Genomic DNA, 14764 nt, shown 5'->3' on the forward strand with positions numbered 1-14764 from the left:
AATCCTGAGAATTCGGTCTTCTTGGTAGCATGACCAGAACTATGAACAATTGTCTAATTCTTGGATTCTAATAACTTGACCCAGAATAACTGGCTGTGATTCTTAAGTAATCTCTTAATGGTCTTCTTTGTAAAGCCAGCTTCTGCTATTTGTGACTCATTTTAATAGGAGCTTCATTCTCTCAATTGTAGGGGTGGATATTCTTTTGATTTTCTATTAAATGAAGCTAAGAAATGTTGACAAATTGCCCTCTTAGATTTTGACATCTCTACAGAGTCTGTGTTTATTTTTTTAAGATGAGACTCATTTCACAGAGCATGCATTAAAAAGCTGTAAATTTCAAAGAAGCTTGCTATGAGATAGATCATCATGACCATTTCAGAACCGGATGGCATGGATGTGGATTTAGCATTTATCGTAGAGCTGTCGGCATGCCAGGAGCTTGGTGTAAATATCAATTTTACGTGAATCCCTGCGCAGGCAGTGGAACAGGTTAAAAAATGCCTTATGACGCCTATCTTCAATGCTCGACCGCAGGGCTCCAGCATACCAGTAAATGCCAGCGTTGTATATCTTCCTCCTGACTGTAGAAATGACCTGAATACCCAAAAGATAATGACTTTTTATGTGTTTTATTAATATTTTCTTATCTTTGTCCCTTCTAATTATCAAATTAAGGTTTGGGGGAGACATACATATATAAAACTCTCTAGATATGGATTTGGAGCCAGCCTATAAGAAAAGTATCAGGAATCTAAAAAGTAGAAACATAACTCAAGTTTAGTTTTAACTTTCTCTTTTCTTCCTTCCCACACTCCTCCTTTGATCTGAGGAGAACAGAGAAAGAAGACAAGTGAAACTCAATAGCAGATGTCCTGGGATACTTTGGAGAATATGCTGATCTTGGAAATTCTGTTCTCTAGTTCTCTTACTCTTGAAAATATTTCAACCACCTGTGCCCAGAAAGAGCAAGCTTTTGGTGGAATTGTGTGCAATGCAGGGAAGGCTGCACGTGTCAAAAATTGAGTGAAATTCTGATTTCTTTACAATAGAATTTATCACTATGAATAACTAGGCTCCTGCTTTATGTAGTAGCAGTCTAGAATATAGAAGTCATGAATCTTTTTCTTACAAAATGAGATATTTCAAAACTCCTTACACATTACAGAGGTCACCTCTTTCATTCATGAACAAAGCAAGAAAGCCCTCTGCAGGATGCTCACCTGGCTGAATGGCCTCTCTATGAGTACTTGAAGTTCTTTTACTTTTTTCACACTTTCTCTGGCACTTGATAAGATAGAATCTGAGACTTCTTTCATTCTCTGCAGGTCCGTGACTAGCTGATACAGAGGTTTTTGCCAGGAGAACAGTAGCATGAGTATCCACCTAATAAGGCCTTTGTTCTAAGCAACCATAAGAAACAGTCTCATTATAATAATCATAATTCAGTCGCTTTGGTAACATGTGATCTTTGCTCAGAGCAGCTGACTTAAAAAACTCTGGGTTATTCCTATGTGTATGCAGAGATTTTTGAAGGTAGTAAAAGTTGCAAAATTATAAAATGTAAGCAATTAGTTCACACTTTGCTGAATTATTAAAAATCTAGGTTGTTTTACTAATTCTTATGTTAAGTTCAAATTTATACCATGAAGAATATTCTTTTTTCCTTTGAAATTCTACCACCCACTCATTGAGTTCTTTTATGTTTGCATATTTGCGTGAGAGGAATCTAAGTATTTTATGGCAAGTCAGTATGTACCTGTAGAGCCTGACCAGGAAAGAGGGATTCTACCTGTTCCCACATCATTGTCACCCAGTGATTCATTCATATTAATGAATCAGATGAGTCATTCATATTGATTTTTGATTGGTATTTTGTTTTATGATATTACAACAAAGAGACAATGAAGAAGACATGACATTCCTAAACAGGCCTTCTTTTCTCAGTTGATACCAACAGCAGCCCCCATGTTTATATCAGAACAGTCTGTATTGTTGACATGTGTCCGGGTGAAAATGGCACAGCATTGTCATTAGTAACAGCATCAGTGGGATTCACAATGGAGGGTTTTCCTGCCTAGTTCACTACTACTATGAGAATTGAGCATGAAAATCCCGGGGGCTGAAGATCTCTAATTAATATGCTTGATTTCTTTACAGCCATGAACTGTTTTAGTGGTAAAGAACAGAGAACTAAAGAGGATTAAATATAGTAATGCACATAAAGTACTTAGTAAAATGTATGACCCTATAGTATATCTAAACTTTAAGCTTATTGAAAAATCCCTTGTCCTCCTCTTTGACCTTTTTCCTTTACTTGATCATCTTCATTATTAATGAGCTTAAAAGAGGAAAAGAATGCAGGCATCATTAAGAAAGTTGTAGAGAGAGAAGATAGTATTTTAAGGAGGGATGCATGTGCAAATATTTTAAATAATATTACGATGAAGGATAATGCAGGAAATCAGAAAGGAGAGATTATAATGATGAAAATTTGGAACTGTCATAAATGATTGAGGCTTGATATGTAAACTGTGTTGTCCTCAGAACAGAGGCAATCGTTGCAGCCATGAGAAGCTGTGCAATGTTTTATAGGGCGTTGTAGGGGAGACTTACAAATTGAGAATAAAATGTGACAGAGGAGTCATTGAGAATGATGAATGAAGGAGGTGTCAGAGAAGTAGAAGCAGAATCCGGAGAGCCTTGAACAGCAGACGCAATGTCTCGGGTGGTGCAGTATAGGACTTCCACGTAGGAGTCACTAGTAACAGGGAGTACTCAAAACTGGGGTGTGTTTCTTACATATTCATGAATTTTGCAATCTTATATTTTACACATGGATGTTCCCATTCATTTCCTGTTTTCGTGCAGTATAATAGCTGCAATCCTGTGTCTAATGCATTGGTTGAACTAAAGTTGTCTGCATGGACAATTTATAGATCTGTTATTTATTTTGCTACTACAGACCTTTAGTCATCCCTTGATTTCACTCATGCTTCATCAACTGCATAATACTTTCTCTTCAATTGCTTATGGTTCCTCCACCTTTTCCTACATGTACAGTTATCATTACCTCTAATAATCTGAAGTCTGGTACCTACATACTGTCTCATTTGATCTGGTGAATAATCCAGGTAAAAGACTCACGTGCATGTTTTGGACGTGTTGTTTAACTTCAGGGGTCTCGAGGCGATTGGTGTGGCAGTAGTTGGAGGCATTGAGATAGTACGGTTTGCCCTGGGCATACTGTAAATCCTGAAAGTGATCAGGCAATTAGTTAGGGTTGTTGGGCTTTCAGTAGATGAACTCATTAGCAGAACATTAACATGTTGATAGACATGTAGTTTTTTTAATGGGGGGGCATAAAATTTTGAAAATCATTTTTTTCCTACTTTTTCTATACATTGTCTCTACAAAATTGATTTTACATCTAACTTTTCTAAGTTCAACCTTTTCCCTTCTCTGTTATATTATTATCTTTTTTTTATTTTTTAGTATTTGAACCAAATATAGTACATATGTACCAATATTTGGTCCTTCCCAGGTGATGGCAGTGGTAAAGAACATTCCTGCCAATGCAGGAGAAATAAGAAGACTCAGATTTGATCCCTAGGTGAGGAGCATCCCTTGCAAGAGGATACAGCAGCATACACAAGTGTTCTTGCCTGGCCAACCCTATGGACAGAGGAGCCTGTTGTGCTACAGTCAGTAGGGTTGCAAAGAGTTGGACACAACTGAAGTGACTTAGAATGCATGCATGCACCTATATTTAACCATTTAATCTCTTGCTTACTGTGTGTTAGAGCCAATATATTACCTTATAAGGAGTTATACAGTTATGACTCTGACTTTTATCTGAATCGGCACACCAAAAAGCTTGTGTTCATCCCAGGTGCAGAATACAATGCTGTTTATGGTGACAAAATGGTACGTCAGAAAAACATGAGATAAAGTTATAGGAAATACTAAGCAATGGACTGAGAATAATAAGAGTAGAAAACTCTAACACATTGATAGAGAAAAACTAATCTTTAGCAAAAGTTATGAACATTAAAAGAGATTACTTGGAAGAGTTGGAAAAGAATGGACAGTCAAAAATGGAGGATGAAACAAAAGCTAGTGAGTAAAAAGAACCCCGTGAATTTAATAGAAACCTTTAGCACTGCTTTTTATTAGTTGTCTGCTCTACTGTGTGCCCCTTGATTGACCTAAAAGAATTAACATACAACTTTCAAATTGCCTTCATCAGAAAGAGAATAGTTGTTTCCAATTGTAAACTCCCCTTCTATTGTAGCTCTAAACGATTCACTGCAAATCTTAAAACAATAATTTGTAGCATTAAAAAAACTACCATTATTCGTTTTTCTGACCGGGATTCAGCTTTGTTTAACATGTTCCATCCACCCAGTTCACTGCAGAGCAGTTCTCATTTATTGGCTATTTACTCTGAGCCTGGAGAAGGAAGCCCAGAGAGACACCGAAGGACCAGAAAATCAACATGCTTCCTTTTCCCCAGTCCCGCCTAAAAGTGCTTTATGTCAGCTAGTATCATGGACTGAATGTGTGTTCTTCAAATTCATGTGTTAGAGCCCTAACTGCCAAAGAGGTGTTTTGGAAAGGGTTCCGACATTTTGGGACCCCATTAACTGTAGCTCACCAGACTCTTCTGTCCATGGTATTTCTCAGGAAAGAATACTGGAGTGGCTGGCCATTCCCTTCTCCAGGGAATCTTCCAGACCCAGGGATAAAACCCGGTTCTCTCACATTGCAGGCAGATACTTTACCATCTGAGCCACCAGCAAAGCCCATTAAGGCTAAATGAGCTCTTAGGGTAGAACACTGATCCATTAGGTTTAGTGTCTTCATGAAGGGAAACACCAGAGAATTTTCTCTTTCGTCTCTGTGTCTCTGTGTCTTTTCCTCTGTCTCTCTTCCCCACCCCCCACCCTGTGTGAGGACACACGGAGAAGCCAGCCTGGGAAGAAAGAATTCTTACCAGAACCTGACCTTGCTGACACCCTGATCTGGACTTTTAGCCCGCAGAACTGGGAGGAAATAAATTTCTGTTGTTTATTCCACTGAGTCTATTGTATTCTTTCATGGCATTCGTAGCTGACAAATACAAAATCATTTATTTTGGAAATTTAAAAAAGAAAATGAATGAAATGAAATTGAAGAAGTTATTGCACTTCTTAGGAATCTTTCAGATGTCACAAAACTGATCCTTTCATCAATTTCCACATCTTATGAGCTGACGGCTTCTATGACCTAGAGAGTGTGTTATTTGAAGTTTGGCTGTTGCAGCCTTCTTGTTTAAAGGATAGTATACCCCAGTCACTTAGGCGAAGGTTCCTTCTGGAAGGCTAAAGTCCATGGGGTGGCAAGAGTCGGACACGACTTAGCAACTAAACCCCCACCAACACAGTACTTACAAACTCGTTGAACATTTCCATGGAAAGGTTATAGAAGTCATTGGACAAGATGGAGGCACGGATAAACAGGTCTATCATGGAGGTCCGGCAGAGTTCATCCCCGTCAGGACAGAGGGACGGGCATAAGTTGCCTTGACACAAGAGCACATTTGACATGACCAGCAGCAGGAGCAGGCAGGACCCTGCTTAAATAAAAACATGAGCCATTCTGAGATGATCTAGTCACCTGAGGTTATCAAATCCATCCTGTGGAGGGAAGCCTTCTCTCTCCCTGTTGCTCTGAGCAGGAGTTGGTACTGTAGTAGCTGGGGTGGGGAAGAAGGAGCACCTTCTGTGTAAATTGAGATGGATGATGATATTTGCACAGATAGATAGTTGGAGGTGTAGGTTACTCCCTGCATTGTTGTATTGCTCCCAGAAGTACTTCTGTGCTCTGCAAACATTTGGAACTTAATTCTGAGCCAGAGTATTTAGGCCATTCTTTTAAGACAATTTAATGTTGGGACTCTGCAGACTCTGAGCAGCAAGGCCCTCTAGGAGTTTGTAAATTTTTTTCACTCTACAGTGACTAATGCTTGAATTTTAGACACTAAAATGACAAGAAGTGTACAGTTGATCTGTGTGGTTTACCATCACACTGGGGTAAGAGTAAACACATGACTGACTGATGACTACTGTTTAGAACAAAGAGAATACTAACAGAAAAAGGACACTGTACCTTGGTTCTGCTAAATCACTTTAGTAACCACAAGCGTGTCTTTTATACTTTCCCGGAAGCTTTAAAACATTTTAAAATTTTTGTTTCACAGTAACCCTGTGAGATAGCCATAATGTTCACTATGATCATCAAGTTACGTTAATGAAGATGGGATGACTTGGAGAGGACAAGTAATTTTCCTCAGGTTCCATTATTAGCAGATGGAGGTGACTGGGCACCAATACAGTCATCTGTTCACTTCCTGATGTCACAGCACACATGCCTGTGGGCTCTCGGTCTGCATGTGTGTAACCAGGACCACATCAGGACCTGTGATGGCTCTACTTGCAGAGAAAAACATTTTGTCTTTGACTGCAAAACCGCAGTGACCCTAGAACATTGGTTTTATCCACTTGTTCTGCTCTGTCTATAAAACACTCACTGCTTAAGTCTTACAATTATCAGTGTGGGGGCCTGGTTCTCCTGGCTAGCCTTTCTTCTAGGCACCTTGACAGCTCTTCTACTTTTATACATCTTTAATCTTCTCATAACGTTTGTTTCTTCGAGAAAATAGCAAATAAATCTCCAAATGATAATACAAGAATATTACCTGGTCAGCACCCAAGACAATGTCATTGGCTCTGAGAACAAGGCCTGCCCTTTCCTGACATTGACTTTTTTTTTTTTTTTTTGCAATTTGGCTTAATTTAATATATTCAGAAATCCTTATTTAACAGAAATCAGAGACTATACATTTTTTTCAAATACACAAGGAACACTTACAAATAATATCTGCATTTTAGGTTGCAAAAGATTTAGTCCAACTTGACCTAGCATTAACTGAAAAATATACATTTATATATGGTGGAATTGAAATAAGATGTGATCCCTCCTTGCTGTGTTCCCTAAGGTATTTTTTTTTTAATAAATTTATTTATTTTAGTTGGGGGCTAATTACTTTACAATATTGTAGTAGTTTTTGCCATACATTGACATGAATCAGCCATGGGTTTACATGTGTTCCCCTTCCTGGACCCCCCTCCCACCTCCCTCCCCATCCCATCCCTCTGGGTCATCCCATTGCCCCAGCCCTGAGCATTTGTCTCATGCATCGAACATGGAATGGTGTTCTGTTTCACATATGATAATATACATGTTTCAATGCTATTCATTGACTTTTTAAGGACAAAATTTATCTCTCTGGCCGGGAGTACACCCTGAAAACCCATGGGGCTTAGTTTTTGAACCATCTCCAAACATCTCCTCTTTGATAGTAGAACAACACCTTCATGCTTCCATGATGTTTTGTAATATTTCAGAAATTATTCCTGGCCCTACCTTTGGCCAACAGAAGCATAAAATCATAGATTCTTGCAAGCGTGATTTTATTATTTCTTTTTCTGTCCGTCCTTTGTAAGTAAGCAGAATTTAAGACTGAAGTGAGCAAGAATCGAGTTTGGACAAGAGAACTGATAAAATAGACATTTTATCCTCCTGAATGAGAGCTGAATATGATTCTTTTTCCGATTTACCAGAAGAGTGGCAATTTAATTAAGGGTAAGGTATCAGCTTTGACTAGGTTTTCTCTGCTCTTAGTTAGTTTAAAGGGGCATTGTATCTAAGAATAAAATGGTTATTTAAAATTCGGTGATGAAAATAAAAGAAGTGGTTCTCAAAAAGGAGACATATAAGTTGGATAAATTTGAGACTATCTCCTCTCATCAACTAAAGAGCTTATTGTGACAGGCAAGGAGAATAATAGCTTGTATAACATAGACATACTTGTGTGCATATATTTCTGTGGATGTACACATGTACTATGTGTAAATATGCGCTTAATTCCTATTTGGACCTTATAAAATTCAATTTTATAAGAGGCAAGAAATATAGCAGAATACCCTAATTCTTAATGTAATTGATCATTTATTGGTAGATGACTAAGTATATGATTTTTTTTCTGTTAAAATGTTATTCGTGTGTTTGCTTTGGTAGCACATATATTAAAAAATTGAAATAATACTGAGAAGATTACCATGGCTCCTGCCGAAGGATGGCACACAAATTTGTGAAGCCTTCGATATTTTCCTATAACAACTTCTAGGGGTGGGATGAGAAGGAAGGTGGGAAGGAGGTTCAAGTGAGAGGGGACATAGGTATACCTACGGCTTATTCATGTTGATGTTTGGCTGAAAGCAGTACAGGATTGTAATGCAATTACCCTTCAATTAAACATCAATAAATTTAGTTATGAAAAGTGTTATTGGGATCACATAACAGGTTCAGATACCCATTGTATGACTAAAGAGAATCTGACTGGAAGCTGATGGTGTCACTTATCATTGGTTAGTGATTCCTTAACTGAATAGTTGAGAGAAAAATAAACTAACAAACACTATTGTCTGTGATTCGGTGTCCTAAACAAGCTGTAATCCTTGTCTGTGTTCGCTTTTAGGTGGTATAGTGCCCAAACGTTGAAACTGAGGCTGTTTCCAGAAGCGCACAGTCATGAGTCCTGCCCAGGGTTTTTGATCCTGATGCTGGAGGCTTCTGTTCGCTAGTCCACTATGTCCGAAATTTTCTCTCCTGAGCATTCTCTGGTTCTGTCATGTGCACAAGTCTTTATATTTTGGTTTTCTAACTTGATTCTCTTATTCTTTTGATCAGACTACCAAGTCTCTTTACAATTTCTTTTGCACACCCTTTTGTGCTTTGATTTTTCTGATGCTCATTAGTGTATTTGCTTCTATGTCTACCTCTCTGAGTAGTTTTCAGTATCTCCATAAACCCTACTCTGTTCTCTTACTGCCTGGATTTTGGCTTTTAGTATCAGCATATTTTTATGAACTTCATTTTCCTTCTGGTGCAGGTTCTGGTAGACAGCTTAAGCTGGTTGGCTCACATCTGGCTTGTTCGTGTTGTCTCCAAAAAATTAGAGAACTCTGCTTTCTTTCTAGGCAACACTGCCCCTTGTTTTGATACCATTGCTAATTTTCTGTGATTTCACTTCTTGCCTCATAAGCTTTGTCTTTCTCAATCTACTGTAACTTGAGTACTATGTGTCTCTATGTTGTTATTACTATTTTAAATAAATATCAACCTAGTATACCTGAGAATTAAAGGGAATAAAATTACAATAGTATTAGTAATAATTCACTCCTATAAATTATAATCCAGTAATGCTCCCAGTTTTAAATGACTTTCTATGCATGTATTATTGAGGTCCCCTACTCATTTTTCCTTACTAGGTGTTTCAATTTTGAAATAGAATGTAGAACACAATAGAGTGGAAAATTCTGAAAATCACCTGGGATTTTAGATGCCTCAAGATTAAGTATGTAATTATTACCTTTTTTATAGCTAGAAAGGCTATTCTTAGCACATATAGCTCAGTGTAGGGTGATGGCTATTGAGTGAAGGATGTATACTGTGAACTGCATTCACCAAACAGGTGTTTGGAGATAAAGAAAGCAATGCCAGGAAGACACAGGCTTTTGTTCTGGAAGGAAAAAGTTACAGTGTCTGTCATCTACAATCTAATCTTCATATTTTTCAAAACGCTTACTCTTCCTTTCCTCATTTAATAATTTGGGTTGTTTGATTTTTTTCCTACTGAGTTGCATGAGTCTATCTATACTTGGATATGAATCCCTTATCAAATATGTGATTTGCAAATTTTTTTTCATTCCATAAGTTGCCATTTCATTTTATTGATGGCTTCTTTTACTATGCAGAAGGTTTTGAGTTTGATGTGGTCTCACTAGCTTATTTTTGCAGCTCTTGCCTTTGCTTTTGATGACTGAGTTGTTTGAGCTGCTTGTATTTTGGAAAGCAATCCTGTATCAGCTGTTTCATTTGCTATTATCTTCTCCCATTCTTACCAAAAGACACAGACTGGCTGAATGGATACAAAAACAACACCCATATGTATGCTGTCTACAAGAGACCCACTTCAGTCCTAGATACACATACAGACTGAAAGTGAGAGGATGGAAAAAGATATTCCATGCAGATAGAAATCAGAAGAAAGACAGATTGATAATTCTTGTTTCAGAAAAAGTAGACCTCAAAATCAAAACTATTATAAGAGATAAAGAAGGACACTCTCAAATGATCAAAGGATCAGTCCAAGAAAAAGGCATAACAATTTAAAATATTTATGTACCCAACATAGGAGCACCTCAATACATAAGATAAACACTAACTGACATAAAAGGGGAAATTGACAGTAATGCAATAATAGTAGCACATGTTAACACCGCACCTATACCAATGGACAGATCATCAGAACAGAAAATTAAAAAGGAAACATAAGCCTAAAAGGAAACATTAGGGCAAGCAAACTTAATTGATATCTTCAGCACATCCCATCCAAATGCAGAAGAATACACTTTTTTCTCAAGTGCACATGGAACATTTTCCTCATCTTGTGTCACAAATCAAACCTCAGTAAATTTAAGGAAATTGAAATTACATCAAGCATTTTCTCTGATCACAACACTATGAGACTAGATATTGATTATAGGAAAAAAAAACAACTTTAAAGAACACAAGCACATGCAGATTAAACAACACATTTCTAAATAACAAATGTGTAACTGAAGAAATAAGGGAAATCAAAACATTCCTAGAAACAAAGAACAATGAAAACATGATGATCTAAAACGTATAGGATGCAAGAAATGCAGTTCTAAGAGGGAAGTTTATAGTAATACAAATCCTACCTCAAGAAACACATTGAATAGACCACCTACCTTTACATATCTTTACTCTTTTTAAAGTTCTCTTATCAATGTCTTAAAGGTTTTGTATAAAATATTTCAACACCTTGCTTAAGTTTATTTCTAAGTGTTTTATCTTTTTTTGATGCAATAGTAAATTGGATTGTTTTCTTTATTCCACTTTCTGATAGTTCATTGTTGATATACAGGTAGGCAACTGAGTTTCGTATATTGGAATTTAGTAAACATAATGCATGCTACATCTTTAAAGAATAGACATTTTCCCACAAATAAGACATATAGATGATCAAGAGGTATATTACAAAATGTTCAGCATCACTAATAATCAAAGGAAATGCAGATCAAAAGCACAAGAGATATCACCTCATACCTGTTTGAATGGCTAGTACCAAAAATGTAAGAAATGACAAATGTTATTGAGGATGTGGAGGAAAAGGAGTGCTTATGCTCTGATGGTAGGGATGTATACCAGTGCAACTCCCATGGAAAAATACTGTGGCGATTCCTCAAGAAATTTAGAAGAGAACAGTTATGTGATTCATTATCCCACTTCTGGATATATAATCAAAGGAAATGCAATCATTGTCTCAAAGAGAGATCTGTATTCCCATGTTCATTGCAGCATTATTCACAGTAGCCTTGAAATAGGCACAACCTGAGTTCTTTCAACAGGTGAATGAATTAAAACAATGTGATGTAACTTATATAGGTAAATATTATTTAGCATTAGAAAAAGAAAGAAATCCTTCCATTTGTGGCAATGTGGATGAAACTGGAGGACATTATGCTAAATGAAATACGTCAGAGAAAGACAAATACCATATGATCTCTATTATAAGGAATCTCAAAAAAAAAACATGGAACTCAGAGTAGAAAAATGATTGCCAAAGCCTGGAGTGTAGGTTAAATAGGGAGAGATTTTTAAAGGTTACACATTTTCATGTATATAAAATTAATATGGTCTGAGCATCTAAGTTTAAGCTTCATTATCTAATAATTAGATCTAATCATGAGTTTGAGCAAAGTCTGGGAGTTGGTTATGGATAGGGAAGCCCGTGTTACTGCAGTCCATGTGGTCACAGTTGGATACAAATGAGCAACTGAACTGAACTGGGGATCTAATGTGTAGCATGGTTACTGTAACTAATAAGATTGTGCTGTATATTTGAAATTGTCTGAGAGAGTGGACATCATCGAGTGGCATCACCGACTCGACGGACAAGAGTTTGAGTAAGCTCTGGGAGCAGGAGATGGGCTGGGAAGCCTGGCGTGCTGCAGTCTATAGGGTCACAAAGAGTCGGACAAGACAGAACGACTGACTCAACTGAAGAGAGTTGAGCTTACCTGTGTTCTCCTCAAAAAGCAAAAGTTAAACATATGTGGTGATGGCATTGTTACTTAATAGAAAGGGAAACTCGTTTCTAATACATGCACTAATGGGGGTGGACAAGATGACGGAGGGGTAGGTGGAAGTGGGGTACACCTCTCTCCACCGATGCATCAAGAACGTCTAAAGATGCAGTTCTCACAGAGGACCAGGTGAATACTGGCAGGACTCCCTGACTACTGAGAAGGAATATCTGGATCCATACAGAACTGGTAGGACAAAGGAAAGAAAGGACAAGGAGGAAGGGGAAAGAAGGAGGAGAGCCAGTGGGACCAGCCTGCACCTGGGGGTGAGGGAGCTGAAGCGCAGGGGACAGATCCCCCATCCAGGGCCGTCCACTGGGACGGGGAGAATCATTTGAAGCTGTTGGGGAGTGAACTAACTGATCTGTGACAGTCTGAACGGAGTGAGAACCACATAGACAACCCATGCTGCAGCCTTTCATACCTCGGACAGGGTTGTGAGTCCACTGGTGTCCATGGAAGCTGGAAGCTGGAGCCATGGGGATTGCGGAATGATCCCAGGGTGAGGACTCCTGTTGACTGTGGGGAGTCAGCCTGATGCGATGGGATGGAGGAAACCTGCTGCATGAAATGCTTCTTAAGGAAAACCATGAGGCCATAAAAATAGGGTTCAACTGCCTGTGGAGTACAGCTATCTCTTTCTTCATGCTGGTACCTGTAGGTTAAGCAATAGAGAAAGACTTCAGTGAGGGTGGTCCTTCAGTGCCTGATGCACTAAACAATGCAGAATTTTGAATGTCTATATACCCTACCCTCTTCTCTGTCTAAATTTTCATTTTTAGCATCGTTAATACTTTTCTTTATAAATGTATTTATTTAATTTATTTTTTAAAATAAATTTATTTATTTTAGTTGGGGGCTAATTACTTTACAATATTGTAGTAGTTTTTACCATACGTTGACATGAATCAGCCATGGGTTTACATGTGTTCCCCTTCCTGGACCCCCCTCCCACCTCCCTCCCCATCCCATCCCTCTGGGTCATCCCATTGCCCCAGCCCTGAGCATTTGTCTCATGCATCGAACATGGAATGGTGTTCTGTTTCACATATGATAATATACATGTTTCAATGCTATTCTCCCAGAACGTCCCACCCTTACCTTCTCCTTTTTTTGACTCTTATGTCTGCCTCATTGCTTGCATGTGGTCAAGGTTTATTTCATTTCCTATATCTCTCACATCCTTTGTGTCTTTTCACTTGGCAGAGCCCTCTTTCATTTTGGTGTCATAATATTCCCAGCTCTTTCTGGCCTCTTTCTTTTTCTCTAGCAGCCACAACATCCACAACTCCTCAATCTACATTAAAGTTTCTCTTTTCTAATTCTGGACATATTGCTCTCTGGACAAATGTTCTTCGTTTCCTGTTGCTTTGTAGAATAAAGACAAACTCTTCAAATTGGCATATATGATTCTCCCTAATGCATAAAAATCCATAAAAGTATTTCTCCATTCTAACCCTACAATAATATATACAGTATATAATGGGAGCAAAATCAAGAGAGATACAACGTGTATGGTAAAAAATGAATATTACTTGTGTTTTTGTCAGACTTGATTATTCACTGATACCTTATAATGCTATATGTATTAATATCTCAGTTGCCTTGATCTAGGATGTCAAAGATCCTTACTTCATAAGATGATCCTAAATTAATTGACAGATATATTGTTTTCCTATTTTTGCACATCAATATCCCATCAACCCTTCAAAACTCCATCATAAAGCCATCCCATTTGCGTCACTCCTATGACACACTCAGATGGCTCCTAGCTTTACTTCAATCTTCTGGAGCACCGTGTTGGCATCACATCTTATTCTTCTTCACTTTACCATGTAATATAGGAATTTGTGTGTTTATATCACCCTCTCCTTCTCCACAACTTGAGGGTCCACTTCTGGAAAATAGAGATTTTTTTAAACCTCAGTTTAAGTCCTCACTGTATCCATGACATGCGATTTACTAATCTATAAGGTCAGTGAACGTCAAAGGTTCTTCATTTGTTTGTATCCATTCGGTAATCACTGCTACTATTCTTGATAGAGCAGGGCCCTTTCTTAAAATGTAATCTTACATGGAAATCTGTAAAAGAAGGAAAAATTGATGCTTTCTGGATGGCAAGGAAGAGATTGTTAAATCCTGTGCAAATATCTGCTCTTTGGCTATTCCTGACTGACTCTATAGAATATCTATGGCTCTGTTCAATATTGTCTGAAATCTACAGTATTCACTTTATAAGTCATAGTCAAGCAAGGAGAGAGCTCTCAATGTCATCACCTCTATTTTTCATCTAAAGTCCTAAATTTATGCTTGAAATAAATTTTTTAAGAGACAAATACATGACGATGTGTGTGGTCTGTTGGTGAGTGTATGTTTCCTCCAATTGCATTGTCCCCCTTATTGCCAAATTTTCTCTCTGAAAAATACCATCCTCTCTGCTGGAAATATCTAGACATTGAAGGAAAGAAAGTTAAGGAAGTAACAAA

General features: G+C 37.9%; 1 protein-coding gene and 1 non-coding gene across 3 annotated transcripts in view; one reads left to right on the plus strand and one right to left on the minus strand.

Moving 5' to 3' along the window:
- Positions 1-257: 257 nt before the first annotated feature.
- LOC145516217 (placental prolactin-related protein 4-like) overlaps positions 258-14764 on the minus strand; it is a 63956-nt gene continuing 49449 nt past the window's right edge. The window contains exons 3-7 of one of the 2 annotated variants that reach the window (XM_081517323.1): positions 12703-12933; positions 5433-5614; positions 3148-3255; positions 1224-1403; positions 258-597 (exon numbers count right to left, since the gene is read on the minus strand). In XM_081517323.1, the coding sequence (XP_081373449.1) occupies positions 406-597; positions 1224-1403; positions 3148-3255; positions 5433-5614; positions 12703-12925 (885 nt within the window). In that variant the 5' untranslated portion in view covers positions 12926-12933 and the 3' untranslated portion in view covers positions 258-405. The remainder of the gene's footprint in view (positions 598-1223; positions 1404-3147; positions 3256-5432; positions 5615-12702; positions 12934-14764) is intronic. The other variant, XM_081517324.1, reaches the window with a different exon arrangement.
- On the plus strand, positions 8104-8214 carry LOC145519271 (U6 spliceosomal RNA). Its single transcript, XR_014063686.1, has one exon. It is a non-coding gene; the product is annotated as a U6 spliceosomal RNA (small nuclear RNA).

The sequence above is a fragment of the Giraffa tippelskirchi genome, chromosome 8 (assembly GCF_054371585.1).
Source record: "Giraffa tippelskirchi isolate mGirTip1 chromosome 8, T2T-mGirTip1v1.2.pri, whole genome shotgun sequence".
Classification (NCBI taxonomy): domain Eukaryota; kingdom Metazoa; phylum Chordata; class Mammalia; order Artiodactyla; family Giraffidae; genus Giraffa; species Giraffa tippelskirchi.